This window comes from Scatophagus argus, chromosome 13 (genome assembly GCF_020382885.2).
Source record: "Scatophagus argus isolate fScaArg1 chromosome 13, fScaArg1.pri, whole genome shotgun sequence".
Taxonomy (NCBI): domain Eukaryota; kingdom Metazoa; phylum Chordata; class Actinopteri; family Scatophagidae; genus Scatophagus; species Scatophagus argus.
Genome location: NC_058505.1, coordinates 5,744,030 through 5,769,759, shown reverse-complemented (window position 1 = coordinate 5,769,759; position 25,730 = coordinate 5,744,030). Strand labels below are relative to the sequence as shown.

General features: G+C 40.0%; 1 protein-coding gene across 2 annotated transcripts in view; it reads left to right on the top strand.

Annotated features, from left to right (window-relative positions):
- Positions 1–25,519, top strand: part of LOC124069803 (collagen alpha-1(XI) chain-like) — a 77,339-nt gene extending 51,820 nt beyond the window's left edge. For both annotated transcript variants that reach the window (XM_046409254.1, XM_046409255.1), the window contains 27 exons: positions 65–118; positions 2,501–2,608; positions 2,708–2,815; positions 3,900–3,953; positions 4,524–4,577; positions 7,953–8,060; positions 10,793–10,846; positions 11,781–11,834; positions 11,982–12,035; positions 12,293–12,346; positions 13,698–13,805; positions 13,983–14,036; positions 14,282–14,335; positions 14,594–14,647; positions 16,925–16,978; positions 18,508–18,615; positions 18,889–18,942; positions 19,546–19,599; positions 20,187–20,294; positions 20,656–20,709; positions 20,820–20,855; positions 20,971–21,024; positions 21,462–21,723; positions 22,093–22,205; positions 22,352–22,420; positions 22,811–23,044; positions 23,884–25,519. In XM_046409254.1, the coding sequence (XP_046265210.1) occupies positions 65–118; positions 2,501–2,608; positions 2,708–2,815; positions 3,900–3,953; positions 4,524–4,577; positions 7,953–8,060; positions 10,793–10,846; positions 11,781–11,834; positions 11,982–12,035; positions 12,293–12,346; positions 13,698–13,805; positions 13,983–14,036; positions 14,282–14,335; positions 14,594–14,647; positions 16,925–16,978; positions 18,508–18,615; positions 18,889–18,942; positions 19,546–19,599; positions 20,187–20,294; positions 20,656–20,709; positions 20,820–20,855; positions 20,971–21,024; positions 21,462–21,723; positions 22,093–22,205; positions 22,352–22,420; positions 22,811–23,044; positions 23,884–24,030 (2,319 nt within the window). In that variant the 3' untranslated portion in view covers positions 24,031–25,519. The remainder of the gene's footprint in view (positions 1–64; positions 119–2,500; positions 2,609–2,707; positions 2,816–3,899; positions 3,954–4,523; positions 4,578–7,952; positions 8,061–10,792; positions 10,847–11,780; positions 11,835–11,981; positions 12,036–12,292; positions 12,347–13,697; positions 13,806–13,982; positions 14,037–14,281; positions 14,336–14,593; positions 14,648–16,924; positions 16,979–18,507; positions 18,616–18,888; positions 18,943–19,545; positions 19,600–20,186; positions 20,295–20,655; positions 20,710–20,819; positions 20,856–20,970; positions 21,025–21,461; positions 21,724–22,092; positions 22,206–22,351; positions 22,421–22,810; positions 23,045–23,883) is intronic.
- The last annotated feature ends 211 nt before the right edge of the window (positions 25,520–25,730 follow it).

Below are 25,730 nucleotides of genomic sequence, written 5' to 3'. Positions count from 1 at the left end.
GAATGACATTGAGCTGCGGCCCGCAGTGAACGAGATCTAACCCTCTGCTGTCCTCTGCTTTCAGGGTCCAGCTGGCTTAAAGGGAGGAGAAGGTCCTCAGGGTCCCCCTGGTCCCATCGTAAGTAGCCTGTTGCCATGGTTACCTCACCTCTCCTGTCACAGAGATTGCAGTGAAAAGACTCGTGCTTTTGGAGAATGAAGTCGTACGTGTTGAGCAGAGCTCCGTTCTCCGGTCTGATGTTAAACTACAGCGTAGAGGGTGGAGGAGTGAAGCAGGGCTGTGTGGTTGAAGGTAGTTAGGTAGTTAAATTTAAAAAAATAATAATAATCAAAATTACCCAACACTTTAAATTCTTTTGACATATAACAGATTGTGCTGTTGCTGTTGGAGTTTGTATTATAACTTGTGAAGCCTTTTGAGATAAACTTCTCTCAGTTGTATTTTTGTTCTTTTATATTGCTCAAGAGAAGTCAAATATTTCAGTTTTATAAAAATCCATTTTCAGCTGTTTAAAATAAGAGCCTTGTGAATTTGTGTACTACAGTGCGATGAAAAGCAATTTCCTGCTTGATTTATATTGTTTTTTAAACAGCTAAGAGACATTCCTAGGTGTGGACTGAACTCGAGTGCACTGTTTCAGCGTGACTTTGAAGCACAGCCTAATCATTGCTTAATTACCTAATTGAAGTTAAGGCTAATTTTTATCCCAGCAACTTGATTGGTCTGAGATGTTTTCTTCTCACATTTAATAGTTCCTATAGCAACTGTTGTGGCAAAGATGGAGATGGAGATATTTTTTTCAGAGAAACTTTTCACTCCTTTGATACACTTGAGATGTTTTTCTCAACAACTGTGCTGCATCTTTAGTGTCACTTCTTCACTCTTAATCTCAGCAAAGGACATCCTATGAGATATAACATGCATTCCTATGCTGTGCCTTCACAAAGTCTAGGACCCTGAAAAGGAGCAGGAGTGGCAGGGTAATCCATAAATAAGTGGGGCATTTTTTTCCTGTCTTTGTCTCTGAGCTGCTCACTTAGCGATATATGCAATGAAAAGCCTCAGGAGCTCCGGTCTGTACAGAAAGCTGACTGACAGGAAGCTTTGAACTGTCTGACATTTTGTTCAAGCGTTAAACGCAGGCTCCCGATAATTGCCCCTGTTCGCCAGCGACAGAGCAACACCAGATTAGATGACAGCGGATATGCAGAGCACGGATGAAAAGATGATGAAAGCGAGAAGAGGGGCGTTCTCTGAATGAGTGAAACCATTTCCACTGCAAAATGAGATAGTTTTCTTAAATTGGCTTGAAAGTGAGCCATTGGCTGAAAACATGTGATAGACTGTTTTTGTTAGTGTTTGAAAAATCCCTTGAAAAAGAGCCCGGTGTGCAATGCCCACGCACACAAGAGATCTGATATTTTCCTCCATCGATTTCCTGCCAGAGATTGAGCTGCTGTGGGAAAGTGGCGCGTGTGTGTTGCTATTTCATACTCCTTTTAGAGGGTTTTGTGTGCCGTGTGAGACAGAGCAAGAAAGAGCAGAAAGAATGAACGCGACAAGTCCAATCACAACCTTTGAATGTGCGTCTTCGCGGCTTTGTGCAACAGTTTTGATTTCAAGCCGCAGAATCACATGTATGGGAGGTAGCTGAAATGGGAGGGGGGGGCGCGATTGTGAGTGCGACTGTATGTGTGTCTTGGCAAGCAGATTGGTCAGGGATGACAGTTTGGAGCTCTGTGTGTGTGTGTGTCTGTCTGTCACGAAATGGGCCAGGCACAGGAGTGCCAGGTGACAGCTCACATCAGCAGCCCAAACTGTGTGTGTGTGTGTGTGTGTGTGTCGGTGAGTGAGTGAATCTTTGGCTTGTGTGCCCGCATGTGTTTTATTGGAAAGTAGCCTGAGACCATCCCTGGGTGGGAGGATGCCGTAATGACCTGCTGATCAAAGACATAGTGGTAGTTTATGTGATTTGGGCCACCTACACAGTGATGAGCACCCACCTGGGTGTAGTGAAAAGAAGGGTAATAAGACGAGCTGATCATAGGAAGAACGGTAAGACTTTCCATAAGGCCTTGGGGAGAGGAAAGCAGATGATTCCTTTTAGTTGGGTAAGAGTTTGGTCATTAGCACAGCTCTCAAGCTAAGCTTTGAGGCTGACAGTTGGGCCAATGCTTTTATGTATATAGTTATGATTCCATTTAAGTTCAGAGTTTTGTCCCTGCAGCTCTTACAGCGATATAATAAAATGTAATCATATTGAATGGTTATGTTCTATACGTTCTGCTGTGTGCTTGTTGCAGATGGAGCATATGTATTGTACGCTTCAGTGAATAATTTCCTCGTAGAGAGTCTTGAGTTTTCGTGTTTCAAGTTAAACCAAACATATTTTCCTGTGGCTTTCAGCTGCTTCACACCTTTTCTGTAGGAAATTGACTTCTCTAGTTAGCTACCACGTAATGCAGGACAGACTGAAAAGTCTTTGTTCTTTGGTGGCAGGGTTCTCCTGGAGAGAGAGGTGCTGCCGGCCCTGGAGGTCCTATTGGTCTGACAGGACGCAACGGCCCCCAAGGACCACCCGGACCTGCCGGAGAGAAGGGAGCTCCTGTGAGTATTTGTGTCCCACCATCACACCGTCAAACACTGCCAAGGAAAATGTTGATTTTACCACTCATAATGCATTGAATGGCTGTGATGAATGTTTAGGGAGAGAAAGGTCCCATGGGTCCTGCTGGCCGTGATGGCATTCAAGGTCCTGTTGGTCTTCCTGGTTCGGCTGGTCCTCAGGGTCCCCCTGGAGAGGATGGTGACAAGGTAAAGTAAAGATGTGGCACACTGAAATGCTACCATAGCATTTCATGCTTTAAATATCAGTCTCAGAGAATCGGTTAAAGCTGTTTTTGCACACGGCGAAAGTTAAAACAGATGGAGACGTCCTCAAAGTCCTATTTCAACATCTGTAACCATTAGCTCTGTCCTAATGAGATCACAACAATGTAGTTCCACTACAAAGTTTAATGTGAAAAAAAAACTGTGATACAAAAAATACAGAATACTGTGCAGTTGCCACTATCATGTGTTGAGAAATGTGAGGATGTTATATTCTTCTTAGATTAACATTTCACTTATTACATATATATAAAATAACCATCACACTGCTTGCACTACATGTATAAATATATTTATCTCGGGTTTTTTTTTTCTTCTTGTAAATACTTTATTTTTAATTTTTTATCACTATTATTTGTTATTTTGTATTTGTATGGTGCACAGGAGAGAGAAAATCCAGAGTCAAATTTCTTGTATGGTCACACGTACTTGGCAAATAAAGCTGATTCTGATTCTGAATATATACAACAATGTAAATACAACAATGTAGCAGACAGTGCACATATAAAAATTCTTTATTCACTTACTCTGTTTAGCCTCAAGCCTACAATGACAATGACACTATTGTCAAATGTTTGCATTCAGTAATCAAAATAAGCACATACTGGAAGCAGTTCTGAACACAAACAAATAGAGAAATACATGTACAGAAATAGACAATCACTTACCTGTTTACCCTCAGGCCAGCAAATCCCATCACTGAACCACAGATCTGCATCGTTACATTTGTAACCATCGGGCCTCTCCGATCCAAGTCACGTCTCGTTCCATCACACCATTTTGTCAATCACGGTGCCAATGGGGTCCGACAGAGAGCCAATCAATTAATTGCAAACACTCGTCCAAGGTCTTTGTGGGCCAATCAAATTAGAATCTCTTGAGAAATATTTACTGCTCGATTGTGGTAAAGGTGACACTTTAAGATATTGAACTGACAAAACATGAGAGGCAAGAGCCTTTTAAGATGGAGAGGAGAGATGTGAGCTCTGCTGTTTGTATTGCACCGCAGGGAGAAGTTGGCGGACCTGGACAGAAGGGAAGCAAAGGAGACAAGGGTGAACTTGTGAGTTTTGTTTTTTAGTTTTCCCACTCTGTTACTTTTTATATAATTCTTTTTATATAGCAGTTTTGATTGATAATCCATGCTAATTGAACAAAGAACACTAATCTTAGCCCCTGAATTCTCTTATGAGTTGAATAAATCAAAGAACGCAGGTTATTTGGCAATGACTCAGCCGAGGTTATCTCGCCCCAAACAGCCTGCAGCGTATAAAATATTAACGGAAGTGCTGTTAGGTTTCCTAGATGCTTTCTTAGATTCCAGTAAAACAAGAAAAAAACAGTATGCTTTCACCTTTAACATTTGTATCTTTCAACTGAGCTTGGTCTTAGTCATCACAAGCATCACCTAAAATGAATTAAATGTTACAATACATTTTCCTTCCTTCAGGTGGAAGTCTGTCTGAGATTAAACAACTTCAGCATACAATTCTTTTCCTTGACACCCTTTTTTCCTTTTTATAAAAACACTTTCTTTAACCTTGTGAGGAACACATGAGAGCACTTCTGCTCATCTCTAGTGTAAATGGAGACAGCATCAGCATCTCACTTGTTTTGTTCCTTGTGTTTTTAGGGTCCACCAGGCCCCAGCGGTCTTCAGGGTGTGGTTGGAGCTCCTGGTCCAGCTGTGAGTATCACTGTCTCTGGCACTCGAATGTCAACCTATTATCCACTCTCAGTATCAGTGGATGTTGTATTCAGAAATAAAATATGCAATGAAAAGAGTGCAGCAAATGACCACTTAATAAACTGTGCACAACAGTGTCATTTCCCCTTTTCAAAAACGTTTCCAACCTTTATTTGGCAGATACTGAATTTGTCTTGAATTGAATGTTTCCAGCATTTTATATGCCAAAGCAAAAAAAAAGAAAAGTGTTGTTCCCCTAATGACAGCCCACTCTTACCATGATGGAGTGTGGGTCAGAACAATGAAATGACAAATCAGGTTTGAAATACTGACTCCAATTGTAGACCGCATGAGGACAGTGACAATGATAATGCAAAACAGGAAATGGAATTGCCTGTGGGCAGAGCTTTTTAACTAGTCAGGGCCAGACCTGTGGTGTTATCACAACGTAGCAGAGTCGTATCTCTGTCTAAAACCCTAGGCTCTGTTATTTCGTAGTTTCTGGCTATGTTTTATTGGGCGCAACATCCAAACGATGTAGGTTTTGATTTTTATTTTAAAATCTGTGGCTGCGGGTTTGATATTGAATTAAATGAGTTGTTACAATGTTAAGATCTATTGTCAAATTGAACACATAGTTCTTAATGGCCCATAGTATTACAACAAGGTAGCCTGATTAACCACTTCTCCAGCCAGGACAGGACATTATGCAAGCACTCTCTGCAATGCCAAAGCCTTTGGCTGCAATCTCCATTCATTTAAGAATTTTCAGCCTTTCTTCATCATAATGTTGCACAACTTTCATTTTAAGCATGAATTTCACTCGAGGCAACGTATTAACAGCAGGGTACCCCACAAAGAGTTTTGTCATCACAGTTGTTAACAGCTTCTACTTCTGTGAAAAAATTTTTTTACAAGTTACCAGTTTGGAATTTGTATTACTTTGTGATTTTTATGTAGGACTAAACTTCTGACCTTACCAGTCTCGAAAAAGTCTGACAAACCACAACCGTACTCCAACCCGTCAATCATTTCCATGTATTACCTCATGTGGCACCAGGTTTAGCCGAAAAAAACTGCCTCATATGCTGCAAAACATCCACTGCTCATCCATCTCATTAACACAACAGGAACAGCCCTGTTTCTACAATATCTGATGGCCCGAGGGCAACTAACAGCTCATTGCTGTAAATTATCAGGCCTTAACAACCATTTTAGCAAAAATTCAGCATCTGCAAGGCTCTGTGGGGGCTACAATAGACCTGGTGAGACGGATTGCCGTGAGCAGGTAGTGCACCCGAGCAGAATAACAAATTATTTAACAGTTGTTTGTCCTGGTGAGTCAGTCTGCTCATGTGTATTCATATCTTCATAACTGAGACCTGATTCACGCTGTGTAGTTTCAACATTACGTGCCCTTTTTATTATTGTCAGCTCTAATGCTGTTATCAATTTTTACTATACTATCCACCCCACCTCTCAATCCAATTTCATTTTCAGCTAAGGCTTAACGAGGTTCACAACTGCTCAGTTCCCAGTGTTCTCTCTGAGATGCAACTAAGGTCAAGCAGTTGAAATGATGAAAAAGCAGTATTGATCTTCATCAAGATGTGGTGTATACACTTTTCCACACATTAAGTGTGTGTTTTTTGTTTTGTTTTTTTTTGGCATCATCTAAAGAAAAGTTACAAATGTTCTATAAGAACAATTTTTGAAATATCACTTGGCACAAGGAAACAATTATGTGGTTATGTTTCTAACACAGCATGAGGCAAACAAAAGTCCCCAAATGGCCACTTGCATTTGTTTCAGTGATGATCTAACTATATATTGAGTTAGGTGAACATCAAGTGAGTCAGCCATGTGTGTGGTGCCTCCAGGCCTAAGCATCTATTATACCTACAGGTATGGTAACGCATGGCCGTGTCGAATAATATCGAATTCAGTCAATGCAATTATTAATATTAAGACGATGTCAAACCCATCCAAAAGTTAGTGCAGAGCCTTGAACAATTAAACATCCATCCATACATTGACTCTTGATGATTTAACCCCATAGGAAAGGATCTTTCTAATTAGGATTGAAGCGTTTGTTGAATGCACATATATTTTCTCTCTTGGAGCTTTCATTCAAACAAATAGTTTTCTACAATATAATTTATCCCTTCTGGACAATCTACAGCACTTTAACAGCAACTTCTAAGTCTAAATCTTTGTCATGACTTAGACTGCTTGCACAAATTGACATATTGCCTGATTAATGGCACCAGAAGTCATTCCATACTATTTTAACTTAGTAGGTACTTGTGATATCAGTGATGATTAGAATTAACATAGGTGTCATGTAATTTAATAGCTTGGTTTTCATTCCCATGAGTGTCCTTCTACAGCCACACCCTGATTGTGATCTCCCTGAGTTGTTTGGTTCAGTAACATTTGGGAAGTTAACTTCAGTCCACCTTGTCTCTAGCTCTTCACTTCTAAGCTGTACTCACACTACCTGTAATCACCTAATGTTTCCTTCTAAACTGCTCTGCATTCAGTACCAGCGCCCGAGGCTGCCTACATGTCCCAGGGCTCAGCGAGAGCTCCACAAACACTTTCAAGTGCTGACACGCGTTTGAACTGAAAACTCCCAGTTTGTCAGCACTTCACTCCTTCCCTGTAGTTTCCCCTTTCTGTTCTCTGTAGCCCTGTGCTCCTCTGACTTCACAGAAGAAGTCAGCATCTTTCACACAGCCTCTTTACCATAACCCTGTGGCTACACTGTACTGTATCAGGCTCTCCCTCATGAGGGGCTTTGGTAATCTGGCTGCTGTTTTCCTAGGTACAGCAGCACAGTGGATCAGTGACGAGAACTTTTTCCTCACCTTTGTACTTTTTTGTTTCACATTTTCCCCCAAATACCTTCACAGGCTCAAAAGATTTGCTGGCTGACCCAAAACTCAAAATAGCATTTGAGTGTGAATGTCTGGTCTAGGAATGAGCCATGGCCTAGAGAATGGCGAAGCGGTTTATGATCAGAAGGTCGCCGGTTCGGTTCCCCCACCGGACGGGAAAATTTAAATTAAATAATGTTGACCTGGCCAATGTGCATGCTAGAAAAAGGTGTAAAGAATTTATGAACTTGCCATAAAATGACCTTCAGAAAAGGCATTGAGGTAACTGCCTGTCTTAATCTGTGTTTGAATACAGACATTGACTCACCCTCTACCATATGAGCTTGTATGTACTCCATAATCTTGCGAAGGATTAAAAGGGCAAAGAGATCCCATAAAAAAAATTCCCCGTAGATACCAGTGTTTGTAGACACAGCTTTGGCTAATTGGGATCAGGTTAAAATATTTGGATTTCATGAACTTTGACCTCCTACAGGGCAGTGACGGTGAGGCTGGGCCGAGGGGACAGCAGGGTATGTTTGGCCAAAAGGGAGATGAAGGTCCCAGAGGATTCCCCGGTTTGCCAGGACCCATTGGACTGCAGGTAGGTCTGCATCTTTTGTATACACACATACACACAGATTGATTCTCTTTCTCTTGCTCTCTCAGCACATGACATCCAGATCACGTTGAATGCAGCCTAGTAGGTATGCACATTGCTCTCCCTTCTGTCAAAGCCAGCCAGAGCAGTTTGAGTTCCTCCACACCCTTTAAACCGACAACATTTCATCTCTCCTTACATCATTTACATTACATCAAAACAGCACATAATTTATTAATGCCGTCTCAGCTCGCAATAACACTTTGTGTTGCTCTTGGGCAAATAATGCTTTTTTTTCCCCCCTCAAGGACATTCCTTAGCATAGACAGTGCTAAAAATCCATCACCATTGCTAACATTTTGCATTTGGCATTTTGCCGCTGCGTTAATGGCGGAGTGTGAAGGCCGTTGGTTTTCTACTCAGACGCCATCATTATCATGCAGTAAACCGCTTCCCTACAGTGCTCCAAAGCCCAAATAAGAGACCAGCTGCTGTGGCTGTCTGTATTTGATCAGATATTTTCATCAACGTATGTTATAAATCATTTATCTTTTGCAAATGTATCTCATTATGGAGATGTAACAACACCATATTTATATATAATATTCATTTCTCTGAAGATTTAGAGAAAAGGGCCAGCAAGTCTGAAGCAGGTAATCAGTCAGGGTCTCTTTCATAGAAGCTTTTGATACAAGGATGAACACATTTGCTTTGTCTGGGATCAGATCTGTGACCCACTGTGAACACCCAGTACATCCTGCATGCACAAACATGCACTGTGCATATTAAAGGCTGCGAAGAAGAGTGATGTTTGAGGGCTTTTATCAATAAATGACCCGCAGTTTTATTTTCCACTCCACCACACATTGATCTGTGGCTATTTATCTTATTTTTAATGGTAGTAGATCAATGATTCATAAAAAGTGCTTTTTCCTGGAATCGTGCTCAGAGTACAGCACCCATTTTCAGTTTTAAAATGTTACTACTGTATGTAATTTTTGAGAGAGAGAGAAATAGCACACTTTTCCCCTTGCAAATGAATAGTTGAGACAATGAAATGCACCTTTCCTCAATTCGAATCCAGCTTGCAGACACAACCTCACTATGGTGGCTAATGTTAACTAAGCAAGCTTACACTGTTTCCTCCTTGTGCAACTGTTTAAGAAAACTGTCCCTAACATACAAAGATTAAGACTAAACTTTATGCGAAGACTGCGCCACTCAGCTTTGCACTATTCAGCTCTCTTTACCTCAAAACTGCAAAAAGGGCAAAGCACTGGCTCATTTAATCCAATGAACTGAAGTTGAAGAAACTTGCTTTGGTGGCAATGAATAAAGAAATGGGACATTTTAGAAAATCTCAAAGTCAATTACCCAAGGACTCACTGAGGATGAAATTAGAGTGAAGCCCTGCTGGTCAATAGGACCTGATAACGTTGTTATTAAGTGCAATTGGCTTTTAATTGGGCATAATGCACTCCATCTCCACTCTTTTAATTATGTTTGGCTAAGCTGCCCTTCAATAGATGGCAGAAGCCTCTGCGAGCTCAGCTCTTCAATGCAATTATCTGTAGCATTAATGATTTTTGACTGTGGGGAATGAATGGATTCAGTTTGAAAGGCTTCTATCATTTGGGACTGTTTTTGCAGCAGCATAGAGTCCCCGCTGAATTCCTCAGATTAAAAAGTTAAGATGTGGACGTAGGAAATATCAGACTTAATAACACCAGAGTGTCCTTATAGTTGGAGGCCAGTGTGGAAATAATAAGTAAACATTTATTGATTTGCTCTGATATTTGTTGTCTGTGGTGTGTACATTTTATTCATAATACTCCCACTCTTTCCAGCCCTCTAATCCATAAGGACGTATATTTTACAAAGAAGCCTAACATGTCAGCATTAATCAAGGTCCCGTCACATCCACAACATAATACATGAAATAAGTTGATGCTTTATTTATTTTTCCATTCTTATTACCCTCATGCTTTATTACCGTGACTAAAGTCCCAGTCAGAATCTGTTATAAATTAGTCTTCTCTGCCATTGCAAAGGTACTGTAAATCAACGAAATGGGCTGAAACTGCACGTGTGATCTCAGTGATCAATGCCTGCGTCACTGTGATTTTACAGCAACTTATCATTACCGCTGCTTTCCACCCACCTATTGATTATGCATGCTCCATCGTCAGAGCTAAACTAGCACAACAAATGATAACCGCAACTATGCAGATAGGCAATAAACTACATACAACAAGTGAGAACGCCTTCATTTTCCTTGCGGATACAGTACACCGTCCCAAGATGTATTCAACTGTTACATATTCAACTGTTTTAGCCATACACGATTGAATTCCAAAACTGTGTAATGCGCACCGCCTGCGCTGTCCCCTTTGTTTCCATTTTCCAGTGGACATAGATGGATGAAGCTCCCACCCTGTAATTTACACAGGCTGATTATACCCAAGCCTCCCATAGCCTTTAATTACAATAGGTGTCCCTTTTGACTAATTGTGTGTTTACAGTCAGGGGCTCTGCTTGTATTAATGCATTCTCCATGACATTGCATCTTGAAGCTCACTATTCAAAACACATCGTCTGAAAGTGCCTGTTAATGAGCTGCAAAAATGCATTCATGCTCCTGTCTGTGGATTCTTTTTAATGTGCGGTTTTGTCCCAGGTGCTACCTGGCGTGACCTTTTTTCTTTGTTCTGAGGAATGTTTGTATTTCTTTGCAGGGTTTGCCCGGCCCTCCCGGTGAGAAGGGAGAGAATGGAGACGTCGGAGCGATGGTGAGTTTAGCTCTTTCTGTGACTTTTCTCTTTCTCGGCGATTCACATTGTTTGCACGTACAACTCAGTGAGGTGGGAAATTGTGCTGATTGTTCTGAAGTTTTGGCTGGTGGCTAAGTTTGACAACTACACCAGCCACTTGACAGATGTTTTTGAAGTCTGTGGAAGACGTATTGATGCACGCATTTCTGTTAGTGAGAACTTTGTCCGATGTCTGTCCTATGTAGTTTTTATCTGCTATCGTTTATTAATTTTTTCGGCATAGTTAGACTAAAATTACTGTCAGTGTAGCACTAAGAGGTGAATGCATTTGTTGGAAAAAGAAAACAGAACAAGAATTATGTACAAAAAATATTTTATGGGGGATTGATTCTTTTAAAATATCATCATACTAGCACTTCGGTGTAACAAACAGAGACCTGAGTCTATGAGCTTAGGACCGCCAACTTTGGGGATCTTAGCTTTGGTATACGGAGCGCAGAGCAGATATCTGAGTATTATCTACTCAGCTCAGACTTCGAGAGTATTGCCAAGATGTCATGCAAGCACAAGTAACTCACAGGTTCAGTGGTCAGTAACAGTCCCCATTTCTGTAATACAGCAGAGGTCATCAAACAGAACAATAGAGGAAAGTCAGAGAAATGTCTCTGACAAAAGTCCTTAGATTTGGCTAATTTAGTTTAATATTGCCCCTCCGAGTTGTGAAGCTGCTGTGTTTATTTTAAAAGGAAGACCTACAATCAGGTAATATATGAAAAATAACTGCAGTATACTGTTCTGAAGATACACATGGATTCATATTTTGCATATTTCTCATTTGTACATTTAATCAGATTTATTTTGACATTTGGAGGTGACATTTAGGTAGCAGCATATATAGAAATCCATATTGGCATTACTTTTTACTGAGCATAACTTTTATTTTTGCTGACAGGGTCCACCAGGTCCTCCTGGCCCCAGAGGTCCTCAGGGTCCCGGTGGAGCCAGTGTAAGTTTGCTGCTGTTTGTTTTATCTCTTTTGACGAGGCTTCACTCATAATTTTAAAAATTTGTGTTTTTTTTTTTTTTTTTTAAATATACAATTGTTACTTTCTTTGAATAATCCCCAAATGTCGTCACTGGTCTTTGTCCACAGGGTGCACAGGGCCCTCCTGGTGGTGTTGGTGGAGTGGGAGGTGTTGGTGAGAAGGTAAGAACCAGCACACGTCTTACCTCAAAATGTATTAATTCTTTAGAATGATTGTGCTTGTTGTATTTCACTACCATAAATGCATATAAAGGTTTGTGTATCTGATATCCAAAAGAAGATACAAACCAGTAATTCTAAATTGACAACAAATACACAAGCTCATCAGCTAATAACTCTATCTGGGTTGTTTACTACAAGTGTGATAATCCACATTCAGCTAATTAAGTAAATCTACATTTTCCCTGTTTTTCGAACAGGGAGAAACAGGTGAAGCTGGCAACCCGGGACCACCTGGAGAGCCTGGTGTCGCAGTAAGTACAGTATCATGCTTAAGTATCATCTTATCTCACGTCAGCATTTTTTTCACGTCTATGCATGTTTAAACAGTGTTTAAAATGCATGACAAGCAGTACATTACCCAATCTACAATCCGTGTACTCCTGAGAACAATTTGGTCCCATATGTAATTGTGACTCTCTGTTTATGAATATCTGTGAGTGAAGCTAATTAAGTTGTGTTTATTATTTGACAGTCCAGCTGTGGGGGCTGTTCCATCTCGGAGTATTTTACCTTCTTATTACTGTAGGCTGATGTGTAGCTGTGCTAGCATCCTGAGGGCCTTCCAGCAGATAATTAGTTCAGCCACATTTGGACACCTCCACTGTCGGTAGTCTCATTAATCTCGCCTCCTGTACGAGGCTGTTATTAGAGGCAAAAGTCACCATATCCCAGGAGTTATTTTGTGTGAAAAAAGCATCACAATAGCATGTTTTAAGAATAAAATTTTGGCAAATGAGATTTTTGTTGACAGGAATTTCATTTTCCCATAACACATTTAACAGTGAATTACATGGGCTTTGCGTGCTTAAATCTGCAAAATAAGTACAACATCAGTTTTATGGTGTAGTATTCTGTGTTTGCCTGCAGTAGTGTTACAGCTTTATACTTTCCTGTGGTCAAACTCATGATGAAGTATTCACAGTAGGTATCATAATCTTGAATATCTCAGATCAGAGCAGTGCCATTAGTCCAGGATAAGCAGTAAGTGTGGGTTGTGTAGACCAGGGAGGCCTCACCGCAGTAATGTGTATGGGCCAGTCACCCTCCTTGAGTCCATCAGGTTGTATTGACGTATCTGTCTGCTGCCACATATCAGTTTACAGTGAGAGATAGATTCAGTGTTGCACGTCACACCGAGGTCAATTTCAAAGATGCCATGCTGGCATCGACTAGGGAAGCGCTCTGCTCTAATGGGCCAACTAACGATTCTGGGCTTGTGATTATGCTTCAACTGCTGCTCTGAGTCATAGCCAACACTTTAAGACAATGTTGTTGCTATTACTAAAGAAAAAAATGAGACTGTAATGATAAGATTATTTAGTGTGATCATTTGGCAACTCTAAATAAGATTTAAAATGAAACTTTACTATGAATGAGCTTAAAAGTGCATGTAGAGCTTAATCGTAACATTTTTTTTTAGCTCTAAGGTCCATACTTTGAGTTCTCAGAAGTATTTTGGTGTTGTTTGTTGTGATTCCAGCTGTACTGACAGATTTGATGACACACATGTCTTGTGCCTTATTTAGCATGATATCAACAACTAGCACAGATGCCCCTTCGGTGGTCCTCAAGGTGACAAACCTATGATGCATTTTTCTTCAGGGCTCTAGAGGAGAGACTGGTGAGAAAGGAGAAACTGGCCCACCCGGAGCTGCTGGACCCGCCGGTGCTCGCGGCCCCCCTGGAGATGATGGTCCCAAGGGTAACCCTGTATGTCAGCTGAACTGTCTCACACACACATTCATGGCTGATGCATTATTAAAGCTGTCAGCAACAGAATAACCGTGTCATGTTTCTCAGTCGAGCTGTCTGCCTGCCAGAGTTGTTGTTGACACGATGTCAAATATCTGAGTCAAGCTCAGTCTTCTTGTCTCGATCTGTCTGCAGGGACCTGTCGGCTTCCCAGGAGACCCTGGTCCCCCTGGTGAGCCTGGTGCTGCTGTAAGTGCTGCATTTATCCCTCGGTTTATGTTGAGGATGCGAAAATGCACTGATTTAATTATCCTTGTGTATAACCACCTAAGCGTAAATGCCAGTAACAGTGAGAATTAAATCAAAAGCAATAAAAGGGCCTTCAATCTCTTTAATTTTTATTCTTGTGTGAATGTTTTTCTTTGATGTAAAAGAGTATAGTGTTGCAGTACAGATTGCTAACACTATCAATTTTTTATTTTGTTTTTGTTTAGGGTCTTGATGGCTTACCAGGTGAAAAAGGAGATGATGGAGAGGCCGGACAGCCTGTAAGTCTTACTAGGTCTGATGTTATAAAACCAGCAAAAAAGTAAACAAATCAAAAATATCAACCAGTCTCATCCAGGCACTAAAGATATTTTCCTTTGTACACAATGATGTGTAAGAATGCATTAAGTTGAAGTTACATATCTAAGTTGTGAAAATGTATATTGTTTTTTACAAAAGTGGTAGAGTTATGTCATTATGTAACAAAACTCTTCAGTTTTTGTGAAGTTGAGTTAAGTGTTCTTTCTACTCTGATTTAGGGCCCTTCAGGTCCATCTGGTGAGGCTGGAGTACCAGGACCTCCTGGCAAAAGGGTGAGCACTTTTCCAAAATGATGCATGAGATACTTCTGCTTCGCTCTCGAGATGTTCTCTCTATTTAGATTCACAGCACTCGTATGATAGCATTATATGTTGGGATTTGAATTAATATACATGTGTGCAACAGGAAATGGTGCCCATTAGTTAAACGGAGTGTGTGTAATAAGGAGTAATTGCAGATAGAGATCATTCTGTAAGAGAACATTGACGTGTTGTGAGAGTGACTTGCAGTAATGTGAAAGCTGCTGCTGCTGCTGCTAATGACGGGAAATCAACCTGTCAGTTTCATCTCTGGCACTCCATGCCCTTCCTGTCACATAAGACTCGAGCTGACGCTATTTTATTTCACTGACTGGCGTAGCTTTTTTTTTTTTTTTTTTTTTTTGTATGATTGCTTTAATTTATTGTAATAATGTTTTACATCAATGCACTGTATGAAAAACTGGTAAACATGAAGGCAAGAGAGAATAGAAAGTTTGATGTTTAAAGAGATTTCATTTTGTTTACTTTAGCAGAGCTGATGCTCAGTAAAGTCTCACTTCACACTTCCATCATCCAGCTCTGCTTCCATCTGTGTATATTAATGTAAACATCATATCCAGTGCAAAGACAGTGCAGCTTGCATGTAGCAGAAATACAGACATGATAAACTGATGCACTTGTCCTCCGGTTAATGAATAAGTAGTGACAGAAAATATGTTAAGTAGTAAACTTAAGTTCTCTACATATTTGAGGTTGTTTTATGCCACTTTCTAGATTTACTCCACAACATTTCAGCAGGAAATATTGTACTTTTTAACCCCATGCATTCATTTGACGGCTATAGACCCTAGTTACTTCTCAAATTAATTTCATATTAAAATCAGTGTACATGGTGTCCCTTGTCCTGTTTCAGAAGTTTCACTGTCTGTCACCAGTTCCACTGAAGAAATATTTCCCCTTTAAACTTCTCTAATTGTTTTACTTAAAAAAAACAGTTTGAGGCTAAATTATACAATATTTCACAAGAAAGACTAGAGAAATGTCAAAAAAAAGGCGAAGCAAAAGCACAAATTTGTGTGGCAGAACTTTGTTTTTTTTTTTGTTCTGTCCTTTCCCATGGAACAGCACACGTGGCGCCACCACTCTGTGAGCGACCTACATCATTCACAGGGGTCATTTTGCTGGAGAACAAGTACTTTCACATTTGATAGTTCAAGTACATTTTGCTGATAATACCCCTGCTCAACGAAACCATGTGCTGAATAGATCTCCATTCCAATGACCCAGGAGATTTCCAAAGATGATTAAAATATTGCCCGCTGTGGCCGAAACACATTAATTTCTCAAGTTGGTCAGATGCCGTATAGTCCTGCTAGTTGTAGGACAGAAGATGATCATTGAGATAGATATACTAACCTTATCAGAGATTAAATGCACACACTGAATTGTATGTTTTCCTGCAATTCTGTCTTGAATTAAAACACAGGCTTGGACTGTTGACCCTACATTTTAAAAAACATGGCGTGCACTTTTTTCAGCCCAAAATTTATATTCCAAAGGATGAGATCCAGGTGACTGAGGCTACAGAACAAATTAGACCCTCAGTTCCTTGTCCATATTAATGGACTATGAGACATGATTTTTCATCCCTCACCAAGGTAATTCTGAGTTAGTCTCGCTCCCAATACCTCTTCAAAATTGACTTAGGTTTGGTGCTCACTGATGCATGTGGTTGCTTGACTACATTAGCACACATGCACCCAAGGGTGAACACACATGCACATGCCTGCATACACACATTTGCTAATGCACAAACACAGTCGCCAGCACTGATAACCTACATTGAGGACCGGTGGCTTTTGTTTGGTGTATTTGATTATGGTTTCTAATGGCAAATGACAGCCCACTTACGAGGTTCTGACCGGAGGCTGTTTGGTGAAAATACTGATGTGCTTTTAGTTCAGTATGTTTGGAATGTAGGGCAATTTGCTCGTGCTGATGTTGTCTGGCCCTGCATAACCCTCGCTCTTTTAAAAGATTCAAGGTCAGAGCATGCATCAGCCGAACAATCACTTTGTACATGATATTACGGCTTGTGAACAAATGTTGGATAATTTCCCTTTTAGAGAATAATTACTTATTCTCTGTTCTTTTGGGTGGGTTTGTGTGAAAGGTTGTGACACAAGTATAGTTGTTAAGTTAGTTTTTTTAAAACTGTAATGATATATTTTTATATTTGAATTATTCATATGCTGAACTGCAATTTCAATTTATTGTTGTTCTTCTCAGGGACCTCTTGGACCAGCAGGTCCGGAGGGCAGACAAGGAGAAAAGGGATCCAAGGTGAGTTGATAGCCTTCGGAAGTCTTACTTGCAAGCATAAAGCAAATGAATGTTTGAGATGAAATGTAAACACCACTGAATTTACTTTGAACCTGAACTCATTCATTCATTTACGATACTGCTTTTCCATCAGGGTCCATCTGAATTTATGGAGTTTTTCTTTTTGGGTTCACAGATGTATTTGTCCAGAATTCATACAACTGTATTGAAATTCAGTAGATCATTTTCAGATCTAAGAGTAATAAATTTCAGTTAATTTAATTTGATCAGACCATTCATGCAAGTTCAGATGAGTGAAACACCAGACCCTCGAATTTTCTGTATCAATTTATTATGTTTTTAAAATTGTAAACTTAAAACTCTTACTCTCTGAAAATGTCAAAGAGGGTTTGGGGAATCAAACTTGCTACAGTGTGGAATTTGCCCAAAGGTACCGTCCAATATCACATGCACATTTGGAGAGTAAAATTTCCAACAATTAATTAATTTTGTATGGTAGTTGTTCTGTCCAGGACATTCATCTCTATTTATGTTTCAATATGAATTACATTTCTGTATTCAGTGTTAAGCACCAAAATGCATCGTGTTGAGTTTGAACAAACATATCGAGTGCATTTTCATCTTCAAAAAACATTTTTGATTTTTTAAATATATTAAATCCAGCATTTTTACATCCACATTTACTAGCTTGCAGTCTTCCTCATACCTGCCTTTGCAACAAGTGGGTTTGCTTGATTGCTCTGTTAAAATCCGCAACATGCTGGTGTTTGCACAGTTGAAAAGCATCAAATCGGACCAATCTTTGGAGCCCTGAAAGAAAGTGTTTGTCTCCAAAGCAGGTAGTTCAAAGAAATGAAAACCTGAATCTCAGACACAGCCTTGCTGTTCCCTTTCATCTCTCAAACTGTCGCACAGACACACACATAAACAAAGTACACATTGTATTCACATTGAGGTAAAGGATTAGAGTTGATTTGCTGGAGACAAGACAGAGCCTGTGCGGTGATCCTGGAGTGTCAAATCCAGGCTTAATTGGTTGTCAGAACAATTTAATCCCCGCCTCCTAGGAGTTTAGTCGATATGACATCTGTGGAACTTCAATACATAAAACACCCAATGTTCCCACTCAGAGACAATAGATGAGATCTGGTAACATTTGATCTGTTTGGATGTTGCAAATCCTCGAGTCCTTCCAATTTAATGTCTTGTAGAAGGAAGACGTTGCAAAATATCAAACAGTGTCACTGGATACATGATTGCTTTAATTATCAAGTCGGATGAAGGTCTTGGGCTCATTGTCAAGAGACATGTCTAAAGTTTGTAACAGCTGCACAGGATGTACATACATGCTCGTAATGTCATAATATCAGCTTGTTAATTCAGATTGCAGTTTCAGGATACGCGCAATGTGTTTTGATGAGAAACTGGTTGTAAATATCTTTATTCACAAAAACCCTCAAAGAATACCTCCAAATGTCCAGACGTGTACTCCTGAAAAGGGAGTAAATGTTATTTTGTGCTTTTTACAGGGAGAGGCTGGAGCAGAGGGACCTGTTGGAAAAACTGGACCTGTGGGACCTCAAGGACCTGCTGGAAAGCCTGGTCCTGACGGACTGCGTGGAATCCCCGGCCCTGTTGTGAGTACAATTTGTTCATAAACATGTCAGTTTTTATGCCACACGTTTCACATTATAATCTGATCAGATTTTAAAGTGGTGAGTATTTAAGGAATAAATTACATGAATGAAAATTTCTCTTAGTTAAACTGTTCTTGCATAGAAACCGCAATTCTCGTATTGTGTACTTTTTGAAAATGCATTGCTTCTTAAAAATGTTTAGAATCTTTAAAGTATTTAAATTATTCTCATGTTATTAACTAAATATTGTCATTATTTTTTCTTAATTTTCAGGGTGAGCAAGGACTCCCTGGTGCCTCTGGCCAAGATGGCCCTCCTGGACCTCTTGTAAGACAACCCCCCCTACTCAACTCAAAAACAAAAATATCTGTAGTTATTGTATACGTCTGTGCTGCCTATTAGAAAAGGTCATCATCATTGCTTTTTAGTCATGAAATACCATAGTATCTGGTGGAAAAGGAAAGAGAAAAATGAAAGAGAATGTTTTTTAATGGTACAATATGCATTTTTGATGTGATAGCATTAAATCTATCATAGAGCTGCAAGAATTAATTGATGATTTAATTTTAATTTCAGTGCTTGACAGAAAATTAATCATGCAATTAATTATCCAGCTCTTTTGATAACTGTATAATCACTATAGTTATTTTCTGCTTCCAGCCTCTAATTTCTTTGTCATACACGACAGTAAACTTAATAGCTTTGGTTATCTGGACGGTCAGTTAGACAAAACAATTAATCGACTGATTTTGAAAATAATCACTGGTTGCACCCCTAAACAAAGTATTGCTTGCAGCAGTTGCTGCAGTATCTCAGCAGAATAATACAGAAAAGTGGTGGAGAATGCAGAGATCTGCGATAGCTGTCACTGTAGAATAATGTGAATTCATTTCACATTATGCTTGACAATCTGATTCTCTCCCTCCACAGGGACCCCCTGGACTTCCTGGTATGAAAGGTGACTCTGGAACCAAGGGAGAGAAGGCAAGACATTATTACGATGCTAATCTCAAATGCCTTTATTGTCTATTTCTCATATCTGCTTATTCGCGTTATCTGAAGCCTCCACAGTGGGCAAACATCTAGGCCTTTCGCCTCCATCACTTTGTTCACTCTCTCCCAGTGAGATGAAGAAAGGTTTTGCTCTGTGAGGAGCTTTCACTCTGATTTAATGTACTGAATGAATATGTATAAGTCCAATAATATCATCTTTCTAATGGTCATTGGTTTAATGCCAGCATGCAGTAATCAGAAGCAGATGGTCATAACTCTGCCCAGCAGCAGGTGCTGAGACAGACCACTACTGTTAAATATGACGACCACTATAAACACACTAATTATTTATAGGCGGAAATAAGACAGTACTGAGGTCGGTTTTCCAGACATTGTGCATGAACTCCCAGGTGAATTTGCATTTTTGTTAGATAGATAAACAGAAATTAAAACTCAAGTCGATGTGAAAATTACTTTTTTGTCCAATGGATAATTAGTACAAATAGTTGTTTTGCTCACTGAATGTATTGCAACACTGTTTTTCTCACTGTTTGCTCTCTGTTTTCTGCCTGTTCCAGGGTCATCCAGGTCTAATTGGTCTGATCGGCCCTCCTGGTGAACCTGGGGAGAAGGGAGACAGAGGTTTGCCTGGACTTCAGGGTACTGCAGGTGGCAAGGGTGATGCTGTAAGTCTGTGCCAGAAAGACTTCCTAAAAAATGCACTCCATGGTCCCTGTAGGATTATGAATCTCATGAAGTGAGGAATCACATCAGTTTCCAGTGTCCAAATGAACAATTTCGAGATCATTTACAACAACAACTGAGTTCTTTTTTACATGTGTGGTGAGTTTTCTCTGACAACAGAGCAGGTTGCTGCGCTGAACGCCAGTTTGCTAAGTAATACTTGCAAGTCAATATTTCAAGCTTATCTCGCAGCCCTAATTGCAAGACATTTTGACCAAGACAGTCACCACATATTGTATCTTAAATGAGATATATTTTAAATGCATTCTGACTGATCATTTATTCGTCTGCTGTCTTTTTAAGGGTGCTGTTGGTTCCCAAGGTCCTCTGGGCCCTCCTGGTCCCCCTGGTATTTCTGTATGTTCATTTTCTCATTGATCAAACAGTTTTTGATATTTTTAAAAAAAATTTTTGCCTTTTGTTACATCATGACTGTTTTTCATCTCCGCTTGTGTGTTTCTCAACAGGGCCCTCAAGGACAGAAAGGTTCCAAGGGAACATCTGTAAGTTGTGTTATGATCATTGATCAATGTTTTATCGTAAATCATTGGCCGTTGTGGTTTTTTGTGAGAATGGGTTCCTTCTTAATTATGTCCTCCATACTTTGTTTTCTATCAGGGTTCACAGGGTCAGAAGGGAGACCCTGGACTGATTGGACCGCCTGGACCACCTGTAAGTTAAATTTAGATAGATCTATCCATTACATATTATACTCCAGGGAAGCTCTAAAAGTGCACTAGCTATAGCGTCATCAAGGTTCAAGTTCAAAGTTCAACATGTTAAAAGCAATACGTTACCCAGGTTCAGCAGCCTACAGAATAAATGATATTACAGAATAAACAACATTCAGTGTCACGGCTGGATAAATTGTTGATTGGAAAATACTTTACTCTCTAGAGGTAAAACAGTTAGTCGATTAATCATTTAGTCAGTTGTCAGAAAGTGAATCAGTAATTTTAATCATGAATCAATCATTTCACTTGACTTCATTTTTTTCATTTGCTCGTTCCACCTTCTCTAATATGATCATTTGCTGCTTTATGCTTTATATCATGACAAGGGTGTATCAGTAGCAGTACTGTAGCTTGACCTTAACCTCCCTGTTGCAGGGTCCACCCGGAGATGTCATCCAGCCTCTGCCCATCCAGCAGTCCTCCAGGAAGACCAGACGGCAGGCTGAGATGCAGGGAGACGAGGCGATAGCAGACTACGGCATAGATGGCCTGGGTATGGAGGGAATGGAGGATGTCTTTGGATCCCTCAACAACCTCAAACAGGACATCGAGCGCATGAAGTTCCCCTTGGGCACCCAAGACAATCCGGCCAGGACCTGCAACGACCTGCACCTCAGCCAGCCTGACTACCCAGATGGTACAACAGAGACTGTGTTTGTCTTAGTATAAACAGTGAGACAGAACTCATCAATAGCAGAACTGGTCTGCAGTTGTCAGGGAAAACCTAATGCACAGGTCAAGTGTCATCTCAGAATCTATTCGAGGCAAGAGTGTCATTTCCAAGGGTATAATTTAAAACCTGCATGCAACAAAAGCTTGGAATTTTTGCAAAACGGTTGCTGATTAATTTATTCAAAATCAACGAATCAATCAAATGACTAAACGCTACTCCTTTAGTAAGAACAATTAAATGAATTTACCACATTAGCATTCACTCTCCAGAAGGCTGAAGTTGTACTTCACACCACCGCTTTGACTCTGTGTCATGGCTGTGTTTGTCTCTCAGGTGAATACTGGATTGATCCAAACCAGGGCTGCACAGGAGACTCCATCAAAGTGTTCTGTAACTTCACAGCAGGTGGAGAAACATGCATCTACCCAGATAAGAAATCCACAGGAGTAAGTGTTAGAAACAAAATCAGACTTGAATCAAATGAAAGTTTGACGTACCATTTATCTACAATCTGTGTACAGCTGCTGCAGTAGTGACATGTTTTAAACTTCTCTCTGTGTCTTCAACTTAATTTTTCTTGATTTTATTGCAGGTTAGAATATCCAACTGGCCCAAGGAGTCTCCAGGCTCATGGTTCAGTGAATTTAAACGTGGCAAAATTGTAAGTCAACTCACATGATTTTATATTTGCTTATTTTCTTTTCTATTACCTCCCAGCAGACATTCACAACCTTTTCAGATAAGTTTTTCAATTTTGCTGCTTTATCACTTTGTCTCATTTACTATAACTCTTTCCCACCAACCGCTTCCTTTCCCACGCTGCCCTCGTCTGTCGTACATCTCCCTCCCTTACCCTTCCCATCTCTCCTTTTCTTAATTTTGTCTTCACCTCCTCACCTATCCTTGTCTCCTACTTCTTCTCCTCAAACCATCCCCACCTCGCTCCATCCGTTTATTTACCGACACCACTACTCATTTTGCCTCCCATTTTAGTTCATCCTCTTTCCCCTTCTCATTGCCTTTGTCCTTCTCTCCATCTGCCTTTCCCCAGTTGAACTATGTTGACGTGGGAGACAACACCATCAACACAGTGCAGATGACCTTCCTGAAGCTGCTAAGCTCCTCAGCACGACAAAACTTCACCTACATTTGCCATCAGTCTGTGGCCTGGTACGACGCCAAGGCTGACAACTATGACAAGGCGCTGCGCTTCCTGGGCTCCAATGATGAGGAGATGTCTTACGACAATAATCCCTTCATCAAGCCGCTGATGGACGGCTGCTCGGTAAACACTCATTTCTAACTTTCAGTCTGCAATTAAACTTTCTTCTAAATCCCATGAAATACCATTAATCCTCACAAATAGGTAGACTGTCATAGAAAAATGTCATGAAACAGTGTTTATACAAGTACAAGCCAGAAGAATCAAGGGATCAAACGCAGAATCTGATTTTGGTTAAGAAAGCATCTGCAGTTTTGTGCACTAGAGCTGCATTATTTAAAGATTTTTAATTAATATGGAAGGTAGAGCTGAAATGATTGACTATGGTGACTTACCAATTAGATGCTAGAGTTGTTAACTGTGCTGCAACCTTTTGCTATTTTATGATATGTAGTGGATCTAATTGATATAAATAATCTAAATAATCTAATTGAGAAAATAACTGCTGAATTATTCACTAATGAAGCCCTGGTGGTAAGTCAATGGAATGGAACTTTCTTTAACTGATTAATTGTTTCCAGTGTAAAATGTTAGAAAAGAGTTAAAAAAAAAAAAACAGCCAGTCACAATTATTCCATAGCCCAATGTGATATCTTCAAATTGTTTATTTTGTTTGATTAGCTTTCCAAAATCCAAGTTATTTAATTCACAGCGATGTAAAGAGAAGCTGGTTATCAAAGCTGTTGTGATTCAGCAACAGCAAGTTTTGTACAATCAGATTTCTGCTTTTTGGAAGTTAAGATACTGAATTACCTCTTCATTCACTCATCCATTTCTGTACCTGCTATTTTCAAAGTGACCCATTTTTTTTTCATAAAAGCCCTTTTTATTAAACAACTCCCTGAAAACATTTTGTGAGCCAAAAATAGTAATGTCTCCTTTTGTGTCCATTGTGTTTGCAGTTGAAGCAGGGCTATTCAAAGACGGTGATGGAGATCAACACTCCCCGCATCGACCAGTTGCCCATCATTGATGTCATGCTGAATGACTTTGGGGAATCCAACCAGAGGTTTGGCTTTGAGGTCGGCCCCGTCTGTTTCCTCGGCTAGACGCGCCCCGACTCCCCGCTGAAGGACAGGGTCAGAGGGTACAAAGTAACACCCACATGCTGAGATTAGACAACCTTTACCTTCTATCCCCGCGAAGCAAAAACCTGTGTTTTCTTTTGTTGCCGTGATGATCGGAGAGGATGAGCGCTCGTAGGCCCTGTCATGGAAGCGCTGACCAGGGGAAACTACTCCTCGCCCTTGTAGGGCCAGAATCACATGACTTTAACTTACATGTAGTAATGGGAGTGACATCAGGAAAAGGACATTTGATGCCGTGGTGGACAGTGGCGCACTTTCAGCAACAGAGAGAGGATCCACTCACCCCAAGCCCCATCCTCCCTTGTCCTTCCCCTCCCACCACGCCTCCCTCTCTGGATGCTCCAGGTGCTGCTCTGAATACAACCACAGAAGTGCTTTTGTGCAGAGTCACAAAACACTCAAGGTGCTACAAAAAAAGTGCTTTTTGATAAAACTGTAATTATTATTATTATTTTGTACAATTTTGTTCCTTTTCGAATCCACTCTTAAAAACTTGCATGTGCCCCAGCTCTTAAAAATAAATATTCGATAAACTATATAGAAGTAAATCAGTGAATATATTTGATTTGTTGAAACCAAATTTATTAAGAAATATAATGTCCTTTGAAAACAGTCCAATTTGTAAGTATAAAACAATCCTTTTGTAAATAATATCACTTTCAGTATTTGATTTGTGTGAGAGCAAACCAAACTGGAACATCACACTAACTCTCAAACCATTTTTTTTCACTTGGTATGCCAATCAGGATAAAGCCATAATAAAAATGAGATAGTAATATAAATATTTTAAGAAAGGGCTTGTTCTTTCAAACTTTATTCACCCTGATGATATACTGTACCTCGGTTTCTTAAAATGTGGACATATTTGACTCTTCAAACATGATCATATCTTGATAACAATCAAATCAATAACAAGTTTGAACATTATTTGTGGTGGTTAACTTACTGAGAAAGAAGAAAAAAATAATTTGTTGGTCCAATTTTTGTGTTTTTTGTTAATTCACAAAAAAGACCTGTCAGTTTTCTTCTTTGTAACAATGAACAAATGTTTTCATGTGCCATTCAAAAATATTAAAACTGGATTCTGAAAAATGTCGGGTTGAATGTCTGTATTGTTGGCTGTCGAAATGATTAGTGCTCTATTTTTCTGTGATTCTGCGCTGCTTGATACATATTACCTTCCTTCCCCATGATAATTTATGATTAGGAGGATTAATGGCTCCGAGTGTTTGGGTTCGTGTGATTGATTCTTCTGAGCCCAGGCGCTGTGATCTCCTCCAGTTTCTGTCTCTGACTCAGATTTGACTTTGATCAAGATCTGTCTGCATCTCCGCCTCTTCAGCTTAAAGCTATGATAGCCTAGACTTCAGAGCCGCTTTCAAACCTGTGTAATTAAAGTATGTTTACCACCTATGTACAAGCGAAATAAATGTTTGGTGCTTTGCCAAATGCACACTGCAATCCTTTGCATTCACTCAAAGATTCTAATTATATATATTTATAGCAAAGTGAGTCCACAGAACCAGTGTGTCGAGGCAAAATGCATGGTCACACAATGCATGCTGACATCTTACGTGCCAATAGTGGATGACAACGACACTCCCCAGGCTGATTAAGCTTCCCGACTGCACTACTGGCTTTTGTAGGAAAAACAGTTATAC